Raw genomic sequence first — 21220 nt, 5'->3', positions numbered from 1 at the left:
GTTTTAATGAAATTTAATTCCTTACTTTGAATCTTGACAAGGAAGAAAAAACTTTCAAAGGAATCTTTGTTGAAACTGCATAATACCAAACCTTTGTGTAGTAGAACTAATGATCATGATATATAGTTGTTATTCACAATAATGCTATTCAGAAGTCAACTTCTTTAGCTTTAATATCTATTGCAAGCTTGGTTGAAATCAGAGTCTTTCATTAGAATAAAATGATTTCTGACATTTCATAAGCTTTAAATGCAAACAAAAATGATTAAATATAGCCACACATATCTAACTTTTATTCAGACCACTGGGCTGAAAAGGTGGAACAAATTTTGAGGCAAAATAGAGAAAACAGAATGAAACGTTATTTAGTTTATTTAGTAACATAATAAAATAGGAAGCAGAAAATTGCACAAATTATTAATGCAATTAAAGAGCATAAATATAAGCAGAAAACAATGTAATCAATTGCATCATCCCCAAAGAAATCTTTGATTTGCAATGCTATTTATTATGGATCTTTGGTCTTCATGATTGATAAGACTAATATTTAGCTTTTCTGTGATAAACAACAAACACTTACTGGTTCTGAGTACTGGGTATTTTTCAGCTACTTGTGGCAGATAGTGTATAACAACGATGTGCTATTCTAATTGCCCAAACGATTACTTAAGTTCACTTATTGCTTAATGTCTAAATAGCTTTGAAGGGTAAAAAATCAAACAATTGTGTATTCTTAAGGATGAGAGTTGATGTTCAATTATCCAAATGCACATTTAATTATCTGGGAAATACGGACACTTATTGATCAGCGTGTACAATTAGTTTAAAATCATGATTACTTACTAAAAATACATTCTGACATCTACTGTGAATAGTTCTATTTCCTCTGAAGGGAGACTTAACTTTTAAAAGACAATTAAAGAACCAGACACACTGTTCAGTTCATTTCAGATATTGAGTTAAATAAAAAGGAGCCAGAAGCAACTTGTTTCTGTATTCTTTCTATTCTTTTGTTCTTTCTCTCAAACTATATAGAGCAGAAGGAATTTTTTTAAATATTAAAAATTTGAACAGTGTACACAACGAGGCTAAATGAAATTACTAACTACTGAATTGCTGTAGTAGTACTGAACAGGTTTTTAAAGTCACAAAATTTTGGTTATTCTTTGAAGAATTGTGTATTTTCCAGGTAGGTTTTCCTGGCAAACTTCAACTTGTATATTTCCCTATTGGAAAAATAGAGAATTTATCATGGAAAGCTCCATTTTGAGGATTAAAGATAGAAGTTTCTAAAAGATTGTTAATATATGTATATATACAAAGTAAAATTATCATTTGTCTGTTGGGCAAATAATACACTCTGTTGAATAAAACTTAACTGTAACACAGTTAATTGTTTTCATTAAGCAACTGGTATTACCTTAATAAGGCATTCATATACAGTTATTGGCCAAAGAGACCACCATAATATCAACCTACTCTAAATTTGCATTGGAATATCAATTTTGACAGATAATTATGAAAACCTATATGTGTCACTTGCATAGTAAGAAGAATGTCTTATCCAATGAATGGAATTATTTGTTTTAATTATATACCTTATAATCCAAGAATTATTTTTGTTCCTGGAAAACCATATGAAGAATTTAATAAAACAGTGGATTACCAGAAGTAGCTTCAGAATCCTGCTTCACATCTTACACTCAAATCATGCTTTAGAGGAGTATTTTTTCAAGGAAAAAACCAATTCAGGAACATAGAATATTTTCTTTTTTTAGGAGATGCAGGAAAAAACATATAATGTAGAATTTTTCAGTTTCTCAGTTTGTCCTCAGAAAGGACAGACCACTATGTTTACTTGGCAGAGTCGTCTTGATTGGAAAAGTGAAATCTTTAAATCTGGGAATTTTATTCCCAATAAACCAAACATGTCATTGAATGGTAAAAAGCATGTCAGAAGAAAGTTAGAGATAGATAATTTAGATACATTTTTAATAAGAACCATTAAAAGAATATTAAGGAAGGAAAATTTTTCAATATTACATGTAATCTCTATTCAGTGGACACATTTAACTCATCCTCAATAAATGCCTTTACAATGTAAAATGAAAACTATTGATGTCCATTTTTGGTTCAGTCATCTTTTTTGTCTGAGGTACCATCTTCATTAGGTTCCGGACAGACTTTGTTATGGACACCGGATGGAGCCACATCATCTTCTTTGGGCAATGAAAATACATGGCACGTCTGGAGGTCTAGGTATGTAGTAAAAATCTTGGCATACTCTGGATGTTTCAGGGCAAAACTCCTAAATTCCACTGAAAGAGGAGAAATAAACCACAAAATAAATCTAAATTATATTGACACACTCTTGAGTAGGTCCTATTCTATTTGATATCAAAATAACACAATATAGCAAATTTCTGTTTCCTTGTCTTACGCTGGTGAATTCATTACTGGAAAACTCCCTGAAATTTCGACAACAAGCAACAAAATACTCCAGTTAATTACAAATATCTTATGCAGTCTTAAAAAAACTCAATAAGCATGAGGAAAAACCATGGGAATATTTTGGTCAAATCCCAAAACCACCAGCTTAGGGATAAAATATTATGAGTAATAAGAAAAAACAATTTACATATGGCAGTGCCCCAATTAGAATCACACAGGACCAAGCAGCAGCAGCACTAAAGGACTGCAGATATTGGAACGCTATATATCAAAGAACAAAATAATTGGGCTTCAGGCCCAATATCATACTCAACAAAGCTAAGCATAATCCTGAATAGCAAATTAAAAATGGACATTTAATGAATTGTCAGACTTTTAGGACTTTGTTTAAAAAAAACTGAACTTAATAGAAGATTTGACATACAAGAGCCAAGCTAAATATAAGGAAACGAAAGACCAATTACATGGGACTCAATGAGGACAGATTGTTTACCTTTTATATAAGTAAAATGTAAACCGTATGTCTTAAGAGTATTATTAGTAATTGGGTAGTTCATGAGAAAGATTGGAGCAGACCTGACTATGATATGACTTCAAAAAGTAAAACCATTCAGGAACAGCTAAAATGAGTAATTATCTTGTACAAATGAAGTATAAGAGGAAGAACTGAAACAGAGGAATTAGAAAGGGAGGAGGGCTATTCATTTAGGAAACCTAGTTTCATCAGTGAAGGGTTCAAGAGGGAACAATACACATACATCTAGAAAAGTATAAAAGTCTTCTAAATTAGAAAGAAGTAAAACATTAAGGGGATGGGAGGGAGAAGAGAATAAGGGAGGGATCTTTGGAGGAGAGTGTGAGGGAATAGGTTAAATGGAGGTATAAAAGGGTGTTTAGATTTATGGGAATGGGAAGATAAGAGAGGGAGACTTGGAGTGGGATAGGTTATAGGAGGGCAAGGTATCAGGTACGAGTAAAGTAGAGGAGTCAGGAGGGACAAGAAATAGATACAAACATAAAAACAAAGATTACCAGCTGAATCTCTTAGGGAAAGTTTATGTTCATATGTGTATGTGTGTGTGTGTGTTTAAGTATATGTATATATCAATATCTATATATAAATATATCCATTCTTAATTGTAGCCTCCAGGGATGGGGGGGGAGGAGAAAGGAAGGAGGAAAAAGAACGAAGTAAAAAGCTTACAGCAGAGAACAAATGAAAACCTACAAGGAAGCAAAGAAAAGATGAACAGCTTTCAACATAACACATAGCTTTTAATTTATAGGCTTTCTTGAAATGAAAATTTATTGCTATATATTTTGAATCCTCTCATGTTCTGCTGTGCACAACATGCTTTTTTTTCTTGTCTTATTGCATATTTAAGTTTCAGTATTTAAAAAAAAGAAAAACGAAAAGAAAATCTCCCTTAATAAGGTGGTAAATGCAGTCTGATAAAAAACACCTAACAGTCTCAAAGTACATGATGGTACAAGACCTTTTGACAAGAAATAAATGAGTTTTTGTCTCAAGTAGTTCATGCTTGAAGAATTAGGGTGAAAGGATTAGGTTTAGTATCAAAATTTGAACCTCAGCACTTCATCCCAAAAGAGAAGGCCTAATCCTTGAATCTGCCCCATATTATTCAGTTTCTCCATGCTTTTTAGTATGGCTAAAGGCTTTTATAACTATAGAGCAAAGGGAAGTTTGTATTTTTATCATTATACTACTGATGCCTTTCAAAGGTAGGAGTCCTTGGCTGTTATTTCCTCACTGAGATCTGTAACCACCCATATCCTTTATTCAGTACTTTGAATCATCAATCACTTTCCAAAAGTTAAAATTGTATTGATAGTTCCTTATGATAGATTAATGAACCATAGAGTAAAGCTAAAACCATAAGTTAATATTCAGTAACCATTTTAAACTTCCAAAAGTCTCAAAGCTATTAAATATTCCTTCTAAATTCCCTTTTCAATAGGACCAACTTACTAGTTTACTTCAAGGACTAGTAGTGGAGCCTAAATCCAAAGAGGAACACAGCTTTCCAAAGGTCAGAAAGTAAGTCAATGTGAGAGCTGACACGATTGAATTCAGGGGTCTTAACTCTAAGGCCTGTATTCTGTTGAAATGACCAACATCTCAGCCTCTGGCATGATGAAATCAAAGTGGTACCCATTTCTGGGAGAAACTGTTTATGAAATTAAATCAGATTATGCTTTAATTTGATTTGTGAAAAGCATTAAAACAAAAATTGAATGTGATGCTGGGCAAATCATTCAAACTCTCAGTATTCTAGGCAACTCTTTTAGGACTATACATCTGTAAGATTTTTCTGCCTAAAAAGTGCCAACCTCTACTATTACTTACCAGAAGGGTCAATTACACCACTGAAATCACAGTTCCAGACCTTATCCACATTCCACCCTAAATTTGTACATGAATAAAATTGAAGCAAAAAACTCATCCAATATCAATCGCTGGGTGGAATACAGGGGTGACACAGGGTGGGGGTGGAGAGAGAAAGAAGGGTTCTTTTTGATAAACAATTGTTTTCACCTTACAAAAAAGTATTTGTTTTTAGTTGACAGAAAATTATGACTTTTCACCTACAACATTTTTAAATCATTTGCTATCATCGGACTGAAAAGGAGTTGATGTCTCCGCTTCTTCAGAAAAATTATTCTAATTCTTATTTTGAAGATAAAAATTAAGGGAAATAGATTGTTCAACCATGAGAAGGAAAAATAGTCATGCTAGCAATAATACTCAAATCTTTCTCTCAATACACATGTGCTCATTTGGTCATTCTTTATTTTTTTTTTTAAATGAATTTGGGCAGCTAGGTGGCTCTATAGATAGAATGCCAGGCCTGGAGTCAGGAAAACTCATTTTCCTAAGTTCAAATCTGGCCTCAGACACTTACTAGCTATATGACCCTAGGTACGTCACTTAACTTTGTTTGCCTCAGTTTCCTCATTTGTAAAATGAGCTGGAAAACTACTCCAGCGTCTTCTCCAAGAAAAACCCAAATGGAGTCATGAAAAGTTGGACATGACTGAAACACTTAAACTAAAACAACAATTAGTAAAGAAAGAGCTCTAAGCAACTAACAACTCAATATGGAATAGTGAAGAACAAGTAGTTGCTAAATTATGTAAAAATGAAATTATAAGATCAAATCTTCCTTTCATCTTAAAGTCAGCAAACAAAACCTCTTCCGACATCAAAGGAGAAAGTGAATTTTCAGACCAGCTATTCACTATCTCCAGAACTCTAAAATTTAGGGATTCTACGTTTATATTTATTAAGTCCTTAGAGTAGAGAATAGTGGAGTAGAGAATTGTAAACTCTATAAAATGGGTCTAAAGAGACTAATAATTCAACAAGAATAAGTTCATTACTATAGTAAAATTTTTGGCAAAATGAAACCTATTGGAACTCTATAGGTATATTCTTTGTAAGTCAACAAACACCCTGGGAAGTTCACAGGTTCAAACATTTTCCTATCATGTGGAAAACTGCAATAGCCTCCTAATATAGTCTTCCTCCCTTAGCTTTTCCCTTCTCTAAACCATCTTCTACCCAGCTACCAAACTGGTATTTCTAAAGCACATCTCACCTCAACAAACTTCAGTGGCCCCCTACTGTTTCTAGGAAAAACCAAACTCCTCTGATTGCCTTTTAAAGAAAACTCTTCCCAATTTGACTCTAATCTGGGCTTCACAGGCTGATTATATATTACTTCCCCTCAAGCAGGATAACTGCAACCAAACTGGGCTACTTGGCTATTTCTTGTTCATAGATTTTCATCTACTCCCTCCATGTCTTTATATAGTCTGTGCCCCCACATATGGAATGTTCTGCCTCTCCACATCTGCCACTTAGAACAAACCTCCAGCTCTCTTCAAGGCCTAACTCAAGCACCATGCACAAAATTACTTTATAACGATTTTACATTTAGTTTTGTGCATATGTTGTTTCTCTCCAGTAGAGAATGAGCTCCTTGAGGACAGAGGTTGTGTTGTCTTTGTATCTCCAGAGAGTAGCATACTCACTGATACAAAGCAGATAACTACTAAATGTCTGTTTGACTGAAATGAATTAATCCACTGGGATTCATGTTGCCTACAGAGATATAGTTAGATGTCAGTCAAATAGATATAGGTAGATATTAGCTAGTTTTGTCAAATAGATACATATATAGATACATAAATACAGGTAGATATACATAGATTATAGATATAGATATGTCTATATGACATGTCTAGGTAGATTTAGATAGATCTAGATAGATATCCATAGAAAGATATGTATCTATATAGAGAGAGATGTCTATATCTCTCTCATATATCTATATCTAAATCTATACCTATCTACCTCTATGTTATGGTAAGTCTGTGTCAGGTTACAAGGTGAGGAATGATGCCTCTTTCCCTTCATAGACGTGGGGGTCACAGTCTATCAAGCAAAGTGTTGATGTTGTCCATAAATCCCTCAGGCTGCTCTATTTGGGTTACAGCACACCATGGACAATATGCTTGTTAAGCTTCAGATACAACCATAGCAGAAGAAAGCATAATTGCTACTTCTAGTTCAAGACAGATGACCCATAGTAGGGCAGAGGATCTGATAAAGGCCCCAAAGGTAGCATGTATGGAAGGACAATATAGAATATTGTAAGAAAAATCTGTTAGCTAGAAGTACTACTAAGGAACCAAATTTGTAATGCTGGAGTATAGAGCATACTCACTGTAGGAAACATGTGTTGAGTCCCCTTTCGCTATTTCCCGGAAGAGGCCAGAAACATTAAGGTCAGGTACTCCAAGAGATGCTTGCAAAATGGTGGCAAATTCTTCCTCTGTTATGTAGCCATCCTCATCAACATCAAAAAGCTGAAAGAGAAAGATTAAAGGATTAACTTTCTGACAGGGATACTAGTGCAGAGTAATCTTTCAAAATATATAATGATATTCCCTGGTATTCAAAATCCTTCTACAGTTGTCATTTAGATTTGGTACACTTCCAGATAAATTTTCAGAAATCTTTTTAAAAAAATGGAGTCAACTGACATTAAATAAATTAAACTGACAGAAAGTCTATTTGCCAGAATCTCTAATTACAATCATATTTGCCTTATGAAGTAATTTGTGTGGAAAATATAATTAGAAAATGTGACTAAGTTAATGGTCCTAAGTAAAAGAGAATGTGTATCTTTGGACGAAGTGCTTAGTTTCCTATGGTCATCCGATTCTGTGTTAAGGAACTGACAAGTGCTCAGGGTGGACAAAGCTACAAAGCAATGATAATTCTTTTTTTTTTCCTTACGAGTATTATTTTCCATGAAGTACATGTCTTTGTTATCAGTCATTCTTTTCCATACCATAGTCATTCAGTCAGTGAGTATTTCTTAAACCCCTACTATGTGTCAGGCACTGTTCAAAACCCTGAAGATATAAAGAAAGGCAAAAGATGGTTCCTACTCTTAATCATTTCACTGGTCCTAGGATGAGGTAGTTTAACTTCTCTGCCTGATTGAGTGAAACCCACAGCCCATAGTACATGGTCTTCAGCTTTTCTCTTTTCATTATATCTGACACAAAATAACTGTGAATTGAATGATTCATTAGATCACAGATTTAGTGTTATCAGGGACATTACAGGCCATTTAACCTAACTCTCTTATGAAGTAAATAGGGAGATGGTTGGTGACTTGTCCAGGGTCATTGCTATACTTCCTGCTACCTTAATAATACTCACTCATGTTCCTCACCCAAACATCAACATTTCTGTATGTGACATCTCAGCTTCATGATCTCTCACTTCTCTGACATTTTCAAATTTCAGGCATATTTTGCTCTCTGGGTACCTTCAAATCTATATTCTCTAGGTTCTCAAGCACTTTTCAAATGTGTACAGTACAGACACACTGGAAAACAACTATAGGAATGAACTTTAAGTTCATTGAGGGTAAGGTTCAGTTCTTAATTCATCTCTTAAAGTCTCTAACTCTTGAATTCAGTCCATTGAACTCAGAAGCACAAAAATCATAGGACAAAGAATGATGGAATGGCAGAAAGCCGTTAGAGATGGGCTGGTCTAACTACCTTATTTTACCCAAGATTAATTTGGGTTGAGAGAAGTTAACTAACTTATCCAAATCACAGAGGGACTCAATAACAGAACCAGGTTTCAAACTCAGTTGTTCTGACTCACTCTTTTGCCCCTGCCTTATTCTGTGTTGCTTCTGCTCACAAATTGCTGAAGAATAAATATAGAAAACTGGTCAATTGGTTAAAAATAAAAACTAGTCCTGCTAGTTCTCCTAAATATGTGTATTTTGTTTTTTCAATGGAGGTTGTGAGGAAGGCAATTTGTTTTTGCAAGCAGAGGTTTACAGGAAAAAAAAAAGATATGAACAAGTCAGAAATCATAAGATCTCACAATGTCAAAATTGAAAAAATCCTTAGAACACAGAAATTTAGAGTAAGAAGGGCCTTCAAAGATGATCTGGTTCAACTTATTGTGTAAGAGCAAAGAACAGAAGACTGAAAAAACAAAGGAGCTGACTCAAGACAATACAAAGATAGTGGCTTCAAAATGGCACAGAAGGAAAAGAAAATTAATTAGGTTAGGTTCTAGAAAGGAGGGAGGTGAGAGGTAACATACCCAGAGAAAAGTTTTCCTGGAGTAATACCAAGAGTATTTTTGATCAAAAATGCCAGCCTTTGAGCTGGTCTCATTCCTACCAATGGGATAGATTCCTATTGTTTGTGGGGTTTCTAAATTTTTTTCTGTACTTTTAACTTCAGAGATTATGGAAAATAAGAGCAAGGAGGAGAGGGAATGAAGGTGCTTTAGAGTTGCCATTCATTTAAAAAAAATTAAAACATCCCATTTCTACTAGGAGAAAGGCTAATGTGATGGCAAAAACTTTAACACTAATTTCTACAGTATACCACTCCAGTGTTCCCATTGGATCAATTATTGAATTCATTTGTTCAAAGACGCATAGGATCATAGATTTTGATCTGGAAGGGACTTGAAAAGCCATGGAGTAGCACACTCTCATTTCAGTGAGAAGGAAAACAGATTTTGAGGAGATTAAGTGACTTGCCCAACTAGGGTTTGCACTATCAATAAGTGGCAGAGTTCATACTTGAACTGAGGTCCTCTGATTCCACTTGTAGTGCTATTTATAAAGCTTTAAAAACTTTTCTTAGTCTCTCTTAATGCCTTTGCCTTCTCACTGAGATTATGTCTACTTTTTCCTATATCTATCTATGTATCTATCTATCCATCCATTCATCTATCTCTCTATCAGGTACAAGTTTTGCATGTTTGCACTCCCCAAAAACATTTAGGCTATGAGCTCCTTGAAGGCAGATAATGTTTTTGTATTTCTTTGTATCTCTAACACATAGCATAGTTCCCGGCAACAGTAGGTGCTTATTAAATATGAACTGATGATTTGCACCTCACAAAACAAAATAGAAACATTTTGACCCTTACTGGCTATGACTAATATGGATTTAATTACTGTGGACATAGTAAGAGTTATGCATCATGACATGGTGTCAATGTGAGAGAACTGGTATCAAAGCCAGGAAGGCTTGAGTTCCAGTTCCACTTATGACACTTACTGACTGTATGTCCCTAGACAAGGTCACTTAAGCTCACCATTCTCTGAACAACTTTCTAACATTATAAATTGCAGATAAGGTACTACTGTTTCTTGGTAGAGGAAGTTTCCTCAATGTATTAGGCCAAAAGAACAGGTCTTATTCCTATCCTGATCTCTATAGTAAGGGAAAGGCCCTTCTATAGAAGGGACAATAAACAAGTCTGAGACGGAACCAAAAAAAAAAAATAGTCACCCTGTTCTGGTGACAGTGATGGCAACTGGCTAGAGAAACACTATTCAGCAGGTAAGAGGCTAAAAAGGAAGTAAAATTTCTCTCAAACATTTCATGTAGCTTCAAGGATATTATATAAACATGATATTACATTTTTAACACAGACTAAGATAAATGGCCATGTTAGAGAACATGAGATTAGGACATATTTCTCTATGTGGGAAAGGTTAACATTAAATGATAAAATGTATGTGAAAGAATAAAAAGTGGTGAGCATTATACAAATGCAGGATATTGTTATTGATGTTATTAATAACAATAATCCAATATTATGCCCTTAATAAAAGGAGAGAATTAATTATGGTCATAAGGTTTTACTTCATTTTTGTTTTAATTTTCCAGAATAGTATAGAATAGATAAATATCTAACAAATACTAATGGGCAATAATTATTGTGATAAAAGATCACATTTTGTATAAGACCTTTCATTGGTAAGTGCTAAATTTTTATTCATTTAACTAACCTTGTAATTATGGCCTCATAGAATTTAGAGTTGGAAGGAAACTTAGAAATCATCACTTTCATAAAGAGAGGAAAAGGGAGTTATCGAATGTCATACAGACATTTAAATACAGTATTTAATACAGTATTTAAATGCAGATTCCCTGATTTGAAATCCCCTGGTAGCATAAAAATCACATGTTATTAGGGGAAGACAAAATTATATGATTATTAAGAATTCTCACATGTAAAATGGGAACAATTATGATACCTACCTCACAGGTTGGTTGTAGACTTTAAGGTGCTACTTAAATGTTAACTACTGTGACTGTTGCTGTTATAGAGACGTGATAGAGAAGAGGGAACGAAATTTGTGTGATTACTGAGATTCAACCATGTAAGTCTGAAACTCAAAAGGGAAAGCCCATTCACAAGCTGATTCGGTATAGCATCTTTTGCAAAGAACCAGCAAATAAACTTTGAGCTTGCATTCTGCTTCCTATTATTAATACCTATATTTTTGTAGGAGATACACTACTGGTTTCACAGGGTTTCACAGGACCAATGCTTCCATATCCAATTCCACTGGAATGGAAACCACTTAGCCATAACTACTTAGCTATTGTACCTATTTATATTATAACTACTTAACCTTCTATTCCCCACTGAAATTACAAATGAGATAATAAGGGCTATTAAATTCTTAGAAAATAATCAAGATATATGATGAATTTATAGTGCTACTAATTAAAGATACCAGTACAACAAAAACCACAAATATTCTTCTTACGTGACCAGAGAGATGGCAAAGAGTAAATTCATTCATATTAGTAGAAAGAAAAACAAACCTGGAAGTCCAGCCTCTATTGACCATGGGCCAGCAGGCTATACAAATACAATCACAACCAAGTAGAATCAAGAAACCAGGGAAATTCTGGCACTAAACAAGTTAATGGCCGACATTGCTTATTTGTAAATCACATTTAAGGGCTTCAAAATGAGGAAGCTAAAACGGGAGATAATTTTCTAACTTAATTTGTTAAATCACTCGCTCCTTAACAGTGACATTGTTACAAATTTGCTTTCAAAGGTCTTTATGACAAAACTGACACCTGCATTTCCTTCACTGTCAGTGCCAATTGATTTAACCATATTATTTCTGCGTACATGTCACAGTGGATCTATAAATTCCTCTAAGAGATTCATGGATTTTTAAGTAATACATTTACAGTCAACACTCATTTGTGAGGCTGAACAAGATTCCCTCAATGGGGCTGACAGTACCTTAAATGCCACCTGGATGAGTTCTTCTGTATTGGCAGGATTACACAGGACGGCCAGACCAATCACATATTCCCTGAAGTCTATGCTGCCATCATGATTCTGTGAGGGGATGAGGAGAATTCAGTTATGAGGTCCAACAGGCAAATCATTATTAACAAGAAAATGCTGGGTGACATTACAATTCAGTTATGCTGCAGCTCAGCAACAACTTCATGCACTGTGGTTATGTGGAAAATAAGTTTATATTGTGGTGCAGCTACAGGCAAATAACCCATCCATCTGCAGGAGTAGAAGAAATGGGAAAAAGTTGAAGGGAAGCAGATTTTTGGCTCAATATAAAGAGAACCTTCCTAACAATTAGAACTAACCAAAAAATGAAACGCACTGCCTGAAAAGACAGTGCATTCTCTCTCCCTTTTTAAGCTAAGGTTAAATGACTACTTCTTGGAGTGGGGGTAGAGGGGGATTCTTGGACATGTTTGGATTGGGTTAGATGGCACTTGAAGTCCCCATTCAACTCTGAAATGCACCAATTATCTGAAAGACCAGGAGAACCAATCATATTTGCTATTTACCTTGCCACCAATACCATGAGCATTCAGCTTTCACTGGAGTTGTAGAGGTTAGGTCAGCGATAAGGATGATAAAGAAGATTAAAAAAAACACAATAAAGCATCTGAACACCTTTGAGACAAATACTATGAGTTAGAAATTCCAAGTGCTATGACAGTCATCTTGGCAGCAGACTCTCAGAGGAATTCCTAGTTAAACCATCAACTAGAACCACAAAAGCTAGTAAAATGTTTGACAAACTATCACAGAACACTTGTCATCAGTGAAATGCAGGTCTTCAGTTCTGACTAAGATTTTACTTCTATCATAAAAAATACTTCTAATCTCTCAAATCAGCCTAACACAGAACCAGAGGTGGGGAACCTGCAGCCTCAAGGCCACATGCTGCCCTCTTGGTGCTCAAGTGCTGCACTGGGAGTGAATTCAAACTTCACAGACAAATCCCCTTAATAAAAAGGCCACACCCAAGGACCTAGAGGGCCACATGTAGCCTTGAGGCCACAGGTTCCCCATTCCTGCACAGAACCTTCCCTTAAAGCAGCCTAAGAAGTTATATCATTACCTCTTCTGTCTTTGAAACATTCCTATGAAGGCAAAGGAGAAAAGGGAAGTACTTTTTTATCTTTAATTTCCACTACAGAAATTAAAGAACAAAGAGGTAAAGCTGTTTCTCAAAAGTCATATAGTGAGTCTGAAGCTATACCCATTCAGTGATTAAGACTAGCTAAGAAATGAGGCAGAAAATGACCATTTTTACTCAGCAAAATTTAAAAAAAAAACAATCTAGGAGAGGAAGACCTGCAAAGTTTCTGGCCAAAATAGAAGCAATTGCTGTTTACATTCATTCTGAGCCAATCAGGGTCCAAACAATGACCAACTGGGGCTTGGCCTGGGACCTTCTGTCGTCCAATCAATGAGAGAATGGTTTGGGTTTAATCCATGGTCCTTAAGAACTCTAGCCCATAAACCCCAAGCTATCACAACATCCCAGGTAATCTCCAGCCATCCTGATCTAGACCCAGATGACTCTAAAGGAGAAAGTGAGGCTGATGACTTTGCACAACCCTACCCCCCCCCCACACACACACTTAAATCTAATTCATTTGTATGTCATGGCTTCACCTCCCTGATGTCATGGTCCTCCTTGCGTACAGAGAACAAACACCAAACTCTGTGAGTAGTAGTAAGAGCTGCCCCACTGGCAAACCAACTGGAACTGGCTAGTTGGGCAACACAGCTAGCTCTTTCTTTATTTTCTTCCTTTCTTCTTTCCCTGTCTTTTCCTCTGTTCATATAGAATATCATATCCTTACATATGGGTGCTCTGTCCAAAGGAATATAAATTTTGATCTCAGAAACCTAGCAAGACATCTTAAGGTTTATGGGCTAGATTTACTTCTTAAGGACCTGTCTTAAACCAAATCATTCTGGGTCTCATTGACTGGCCAACAAAAGGTCCCAGACCAAGCTCCACTTGGCCATTGTTGGGCCCTGATTGGCTCAGAATGAATGTAAAAAGCAATTATTTCCATTTTGGGCAGAAATTCTGAGGGTCTTCCCCTCCCAGATAGATTTTTGTTTTTGACTAGTTAAAAGAGGCCATTCACTGACTCATTTCTTACCTAGCCTTAATTACTTAATGGGTATTGCCTCAGTAAAACTGAGACCTGTTAAAAAACCTTAGCTTAAAAGGCCAAGGTTTCCCACTGCATCCTGGGACATCTCCAGTCATTTTAATCTATATCTTGTTACTGGACCCAGTTGGTTCCCAAGGAGAAAGTGAGGCTGATGACTTTGCACAACCTTCCCTCACTTAAATCCAACTCACTTGCATGTCATGGCATTTTCTTCTTGATGTCATGGTCCTCTTCAAGAATGAAGGAACAACAAAAATAGTAAATCTATGGAAGAAACAGGACTAAAACTCAACTCTCCAAGACTCTGCCAGCCTGGACTCATCACCAGTTTCCTGATGGGACTGTCCAACTGTGGTTAAATGTAGAAGATTTGACTAAGCCTACTATGACTATTTTGCTCAGAACACGAATCAATTTCACCTGCAAGCCACATTCTTAGCTAAACATCACTGTGATGTCTTAAAGTTCTCCTGAACAGTGGATCCATGACCACTGATATTATATTAATTACACCGTAGCTTTAAAAGAGAACATATAATCGCTGGAAAACATCACTTTCAGTTTACATTGTGCCTTTATTCTCAGATGTTCAAAGTACATTACCTTAATTATATAAACTTACAACATCTTGGAAATAACTTAGGTCAGTCATTGTCTTCTACTTTTCAGGTAGGGAAACAGAGAAAGCATATGAGTCATAACATAGGACTTATTATATTCAGGCCTCTCAGTTGGTGTTTTTTCCTAAAATTTTATGTGGTCAGAAATTAATCTAATAAACAAAACAATGTCATAGAAAGGGAAATTAGGAAGTCCTAATTCAACTATCTAAGGCAAATGAAACATTGCCCATACCCTGGAAGATGCTATTATTTTTTTAATATGGCTTGGCCAGGTTTATTTATTTATAGAATTTGAAATTTGAGATCGGGAACTTGAGAGCTTTATGGATGGAGACATTATCTTTAACCCAACTCCCTCATTTAAACAGAGAGGAAACTGAGTGAAGCTCAGAAAAGAAAAGTAACTCACACATGGTCACACAGCTAGGCACAGCCCAGACTTCATCCTATGGGCTTTGGGAGCTCTCAACAGGAGAGTCATCTTTATTTTAGAAATCATAGCATCAAAGATTTAGAGCTGGAAATAGCCTTAGAAACCACAGAAACCAAGCACACTTGCACTTGCAAATGAGAAAAGTAAGAAAAAGCGATGGCAAGTGATTTGTCCAAGGTCACCCAACTAGTAAGTTTCTGAGGTAAAATTTGAACTCATGGCCTCCTGACTCCAACTTAAGTGCCATCTACTATATCTTATTGTTTCTCGTACAAAGCACTACATATACTGCTGGTATCATAGGTATAAAGAAGACAGTTATTCATATCTCTCAGAAACAAAGACTTAAAATGGGGGGGAAGAGGTAGGAAGACACTCAATGTATTATTATAGCCATGATACAATGGTACAATAAATTCTCAATTATCCAGCATAAGAGAATAAGATGCCCTGATTTGGTGAAGACTAAGATTAAAAAGAGAACATTAAAGGGAGTACAGTATAACAGAAACACTGGATAAAGAGTCAGGAGACCTGGATTCAAGTCCCAGACTGCATATTAATAACTGTGTGACCCTATGCTGTAACACAAACTGTAAGTCTCAGTTTTCTCATCCGTAAAACATGGTAATATTTGAACTCTTTAACCCAATGTTACTTTGAAGAAGAATATGAAGAAGAGCTGAATATAAGAGCTATATAAAGGGGAATAATTATAACTATTATTATAATACTAAATTTCAAAAAATTTGAGAGATATACTTAATACACAATCATTTCAGTTGTATCTGACTCTTTGTGACCCCACTTGGGATTTTCTTGGCTAAGACAGATACTAGAATGGTTTGCCACATCCTTTTCCAGCTCGTTTTATAGATGAGGAAACTGAGGCAAACAGGATTAAGTGACTTGACAGTGTCACACAGCTAGTAAGTATCTAAGATCATATTTGAACTCAGGTTTTCCTGACTTCAGGCCTGGCACTCTATCCACTGCACCATCTATTTGCCCCTACTTAATACTGCTTAAATACACAATTTAATCTTTTTTAGTGATTCAAAAGGTGCTTTTGGATATTACAGTGGATACTATGAACATTTGATACACTTGAGGTACACATAAGCCAAACTGGTAATGAGTAGAAATTTGGGGTTCACAGACCACTATATTGATCTGTTTTGTTTGGCTTGTTGTTTTATGTATTATTATTCCTAAGATCCTAAAGAGCAATGTGTACTTAACACCTTGCCATCACCCACAAATGCAGAGTTCTTCCCATCCCTCATACTTTCTCTTGACCTTGCCACTCTCTAAAAGCCATCATTCTATATTTCCCTTTTCTGTTCAATACTAAACTTCTAAAAAGGGTAATTAATACTTGCTGCCTCCACTTTACCTCCCACTCACTCCTTACCTCTTGCAATCTGACTGAGACAAACCTGCCAGTCAACTGAAACAGCGTCTTGAAGGTCAACAAAAGAGCTCTGAGTTGCTCAGTTAATGATGTCCTTTCTTCAGTGCTGAACCATCCTGACTTTTCAGTAGCATTCAGCAATGATAACCAAGCCTTCCCTCCTGAACACATTCCTCTTTGGTGGCTATTGTCAAAATGTCCTTCCCCAGTTCCCCTACCTATCCAACCACTCCTTCTTGGTCTCTTTTGATGGCCCTGTGATTTCTGACCCCTAAGTATAGCTCTCTATCAAGCTAAGTGAAAGAATGCATACCAGTAAATCTTGGACCCTCAAAATATTAAAAGTAAAGAGAGCTTAAATAGAAATAGTATTAGAGATGAGGTTTGAAGCCAGGTCCCCTGACTTCAGAGCCACTGTTGTTCCCACTGTACCACATGTCTCTTTATAAATGAGGAAACAGAGGCTCAAAAAGTCTTGCCTAGAGATGCAAGAAGCAATAAGGAGCAGAATTAAGGTTCAAATCCAGCTATGTGGGAGTAATCATTCTACTCAGGTCTAATGGGTTAGGTGCGACTGTAAAGTAATGAGTCATTTTCCCACAGTTTGTGCAAACAATTTACTTTACACTTATGTCTCATAAAGGTGACTCACCAAATCAAGTTTAATTTATAAGATTCTTGAAGGAAGTTATATGTTACTGAGATCAGTTATATGCATGTACGTAACTAATATCGTTTAATAACAGTAGTGGCAGTAATCACAGATGTCAAATTTCATCCTCATCAATTTCAAAAGTAATTTCTGATAACCAATTAAAGACTATGACATAGCAGCTATGTCATTATTAGTAGTAACATCATCACCACATGGTTGTTTCTTCTGATTGAGAATCAAAGAGGGAGGACGGTCTCTTCTACCTCATTATTCACTGTCTATCTATCAAATACAAATGAAGGAAAGTAATGTACAACAAATGTGCAATAAAGTCTTAAACAGCATTCTAATATGTGGTTTGACAAGATATCTAATTTACTCTAGTCTGGGATTGGGTTTGCAAAGTACTAAGCCACTCTGTGCCTCTGTTTCCTCACCTATAAAATAAATAGCTTGGATTTGATGACCTCCAAGAATCCTTCTAGCTCTATACCTACAATCTAAAAAGTGTGGAGTCTGAAACACAAAGCTTATAGTCAAATCAAAATTAAAGGAGCAGCTAGGTGGAGCAGTGGAGAGAATACCAAGGCTGGAGGCAAAAAGTCCTTAAATTTGGCCTATTACCCTACAAGAGTTGCTTAACCTGTTTGCCTCAGTCTCCTCACCTGTAAAAAAAGGAATAATAATAGCACCTACCTTCCACAGTTGTTAGGCAGCAAGGTGACACAGTAGACAGAGCAACCATCCTAGAATCAGGAAGGCCTGAGTTCAAATCCAGCCTCAGACATCTACTTAGCTATGTGACCCTGGGCAAGTCACTTAACCCTGTTTGCCTCAGTTTCCTTATCAATAAAAATGAGCTGGAAAAGGAAATGGCAAACCACTCCAGTATTTTTGCCAAGAAAACCCCAGATACAGTCACAAAGAGTTAAGACACATGAAAAATGATTGAAAACACAGGGTTTTAAGGAACAAATGAAATGATAATTGTAAAGTGCTTACTATAGTGCCTGACCCATAAGCGCAATATAAAATAAATGCCTATTATTAGTATCAAATTAGAAAATCATATTCATGATTATTTTTATCACTTCCCTCCTGATATATCCTACAGTGTCAATTTCTTTTTTTTTTCCTTCCTCCCTTCTTTTAGAAAATGGATAAGCAGGCTAACCCTATGTTATTCCAGGCTGGCCTCAGTCTCAACTATGATATAGGGGCATCATCACAAGAGAGCTTTACACGAAAGCCCTAGATTTATTTCCAACATTGCTTTGCATTCCATTCAGCTTACAATTCTGTCTTCAGTTTGTGAAGATGAACAGAAGAATTTTCCTTGCTCCAAGGCAAGGCAAGACATGACAGGAGCTGGCTAACATCAACTAGGCAAGCCTGATTTTGCACGAAGTGCTTGTAAGAGTGATTCTTTTGATTCATTAAGGCAGCCAAGGACATTCTAAACCAAAGATACGCCCTTCTAGTCCTTGTTCTTTCTGACCCCTTAAAAATAAACAGAACAACAAAACAACATCACTTTTCACATATGCTCTGCTTGAGACTAAAGGTAAAGAATAGGAGAACTGCAAACAAAGAAAACCTCTACCAAAATGAAATATCTTCACATATGATGGCTTATCCTTATATTTCTGAGGCTTTTAAATTACTGTACAATTTGAAATACTGACTTGCTAGAATATTGTTTTCATTTCTTAGAGAAATTTTAGAATATAGTAGAATTACCAGACATGAAATCAAGGGAAAAAAATTAAAAATATTTTTAAAGATAAGGGGGAAAGGGGTAAGAGGAGAGAAACCCTGGCTATTTTATTGATTTATTCCAGGATTTTTTTTATTTTACTCTTAGTAAATATTTTCTACTGCTAAGAATTCATTTACCAAATAATTCTCAGTTGAGAAGAGGAAATTATTACAAATTTTTAAGTCTATTCTCTTCAAGATTTATGTACCTAGTCTTTCATCTACAAAAACATATACATACAATTTCAGAGAAATGAAACATTTATTACAGAGATAATATACAAATTACTCATATTTTGCATCAAAATCTGCTTTAATGAAGCAATAAAGACCTGTACAAGATTTCAGAAACTGCAGAGTGGACAAACAGCAGCTGTATTGCCCCATCTCCAACAGACACACCTAGACTTAGAGCAGTCCTATCCTCAGGGCAGGACTGTGTCTTCTCAGTATTTATTTCAGGAATACATAGTTAGTTCCAGCCATTCTTGAATATTTACTTGAATTTGTCCATCTCGATCTCCATCTAGTGACTTAAAGGCACGAAACATGGCATCTAGACGTACCAGGCAGCTAATGAAGTTGTTAAAATCCATGCTTCCATCTTCTTCAGTATATCTAAGGATAATCATTTGGTACAGTTGCTCATTTAGCTGGAAGCCTGCTGCCTGAATAGCTTCCTTCAGCTTCATACTCCCAAGAGAAGGAGAATGGTCAGTGTTATACTGCTTGTAAACACATTGCCATTTCTTGATGTTGTTCCACAGATACTTAAATTCCTCAAATCCTAGTTTTCCTGTCGCATCACTATCCATCACAGCTACAATGCTCCGGCAAGTGTCAAGGCTAAAGCCTTCTGAATTCAGTTCCTTGTGCTTGGAAATAATCTTGTTGAGAATGTTCATCAGGTCAGTGGCACTCACTTCCATGTCATCTCCAGCCAGTCGATAAAAGATTCTCCGAAATTGTCTAACTTCCTCACTTTCACTGGCTTCCACATTTGCAAAGTGCTGGTAAGGGGGTGGTGGTTCAGGTGTATACTTAGCTGCTGCAGCCTCACTGATGAAGTTTACAATTCCCCCAACAATGCCTCCAATATTTCCTCCTCCTCTTTGCCCTCCTCCACCAAAGAGGCCTCCAAGTGCTTCTCCAAGACCTCCTTTATCTGCCCCTTCCAGAAATGCCTTTGCAAGAAACATTCCGGCAGAGTAAGAAGAAAGTTGCAGAAGTTTCCGAAAGGAGACAAAAGCTGTAATGGAGTTTCAGCAGCAGATGTAGAAAAACTAGTTCATCTGTGCTTGCTTAGACGAAACCACACCCATTTATGTCTCATCCAGCCCTTGGGCTTAAGCTGCCTGAATTCCATGAGAGCCTGGCACCTCCCCCACTTCAGAAGAGTTCTAATAACAAACTTTTCCTCCACTTTGGTGAAATCATGAAAACCACATCAATTTTTCATTACATTAACAAGAGTAATAAGCAACTAGGAAGTAAGATGTATCCTTTTATATGTTGTAATTCTTCCTATAGCACCTTCCTGATAACTTTAATACTTCTGCTAGGGAGAAATATGAGACACTGGAACACATTAGCTCAGAAGTCAGGGGATCTTTTTCCAAATAATTATTTTACTAAATTACAGAATTCTAAAATCCTAGAGATTAGAAAAGTCACCTAATTTATCTCCTTGTTTTGTGGCTGAACAAGCATCAGCTGAGCTTCTATTCAGAAGCCTGGGACTAGTGACCTGAGCAGCACAACAATTTGCCTATATCTGCCAATGTCTGCCATCGTGAAAAGATGTCTGTTCTGCTTTAAGAATGACTCCTGATCCTGAGAAGAATTCAGATTGACCTATTATTCCAAACAAAAGAATTAGGCTATTTGGAAAGAGAGACATCCAAGAGATTCTTCATCCCCAGATACCTGCATTCCCAAGTGGAATTTTGTAGATGGGCCAGCTGACTTCTCTAGGCTTTTACAGTATGATGATAACAAGATTAAGAAGGCAGAATTAAAAGTTTATAATCCAAAGT

General features: G+C 36.1%; 2 protein-coding genes across 3 annotated transcripts in view; both read right to left on the bottom strand.

Annotated features, from left to right (window-relative positions):
- Positions 1 to 354: 354 nt before the first annotated feature.
- LPCAT2 (lysophosphatidylcholine acyltransferase 2) overlaps positions 355 to 21220 on the bottom strand; it is a 78948-nt gene continuing 58082 nt past the window's right edge. For both annotated transcript variants that reach the window (XM_072632246.1, XM_072632245.1), the window contains exons 12-14: positions 12092 to 12190; positions 7203 to 7344; positions 355 to 2318 (exon numbers count right to left, since the gene is read on the bottom strand). In XM_072632246.1, the coding sequence (XP_072488347.1) occupies positions 2134 to 2318; positions 7203 to 7344; positions 12092 to 12190 (426 nt within the window). In that variant the 3' untranslated portion in view covers positions 355 to 2133. The remainder of the gene's footprint in view (positions 2319 to 7202; positions 7345 to 12091; positions 12191 to 21220) is intronic.
- Positions 19428 to 20516, bottom strand: CAPNS2 (calpain small subunit 2). Its single transcript, XM_072632247.1, has one exon. The coding sequence runs from the start codon at positions 20381 to 20383 to the stop codon at positions 19643 to 19645; it is 741 nt and encodes a 246-aa protein (XP_072488348.1). The 5' UTR covers positions 20384 to 20516; the 3' UTR covers positions 19428 to 19642.

Source organism: Notamacropus eugenii, chromosome 1, assembly GCF_028372415.1.
Source record: "Notamacropus eugenii isolate mMacEug1 chromosome 1, mMacEug1.pri_v2, whole genome shotgun sequence".
NCBI lineage: Eukaryota > Metazoa > Chordata > Mammalia > Diprotodontia > Macropodidae > Notamacropus > Notamacropus eugenii.
The sequence above is the reverse complement of the archived record's forward strand: the minus strand, read 5'-3'. Positions and strand labels throughout refer to the sequence as shown.

What these genes read in the sequence shown, in the direction of transcription:
- CAPNS2 (XM_072632247.1), bottom strand. Translation starts at nt 20,383, where the DNA reads ATGTTTCTTGCAAAGGCATTTCTGGAAGGGGCAGATAAAGGAGGTCTT.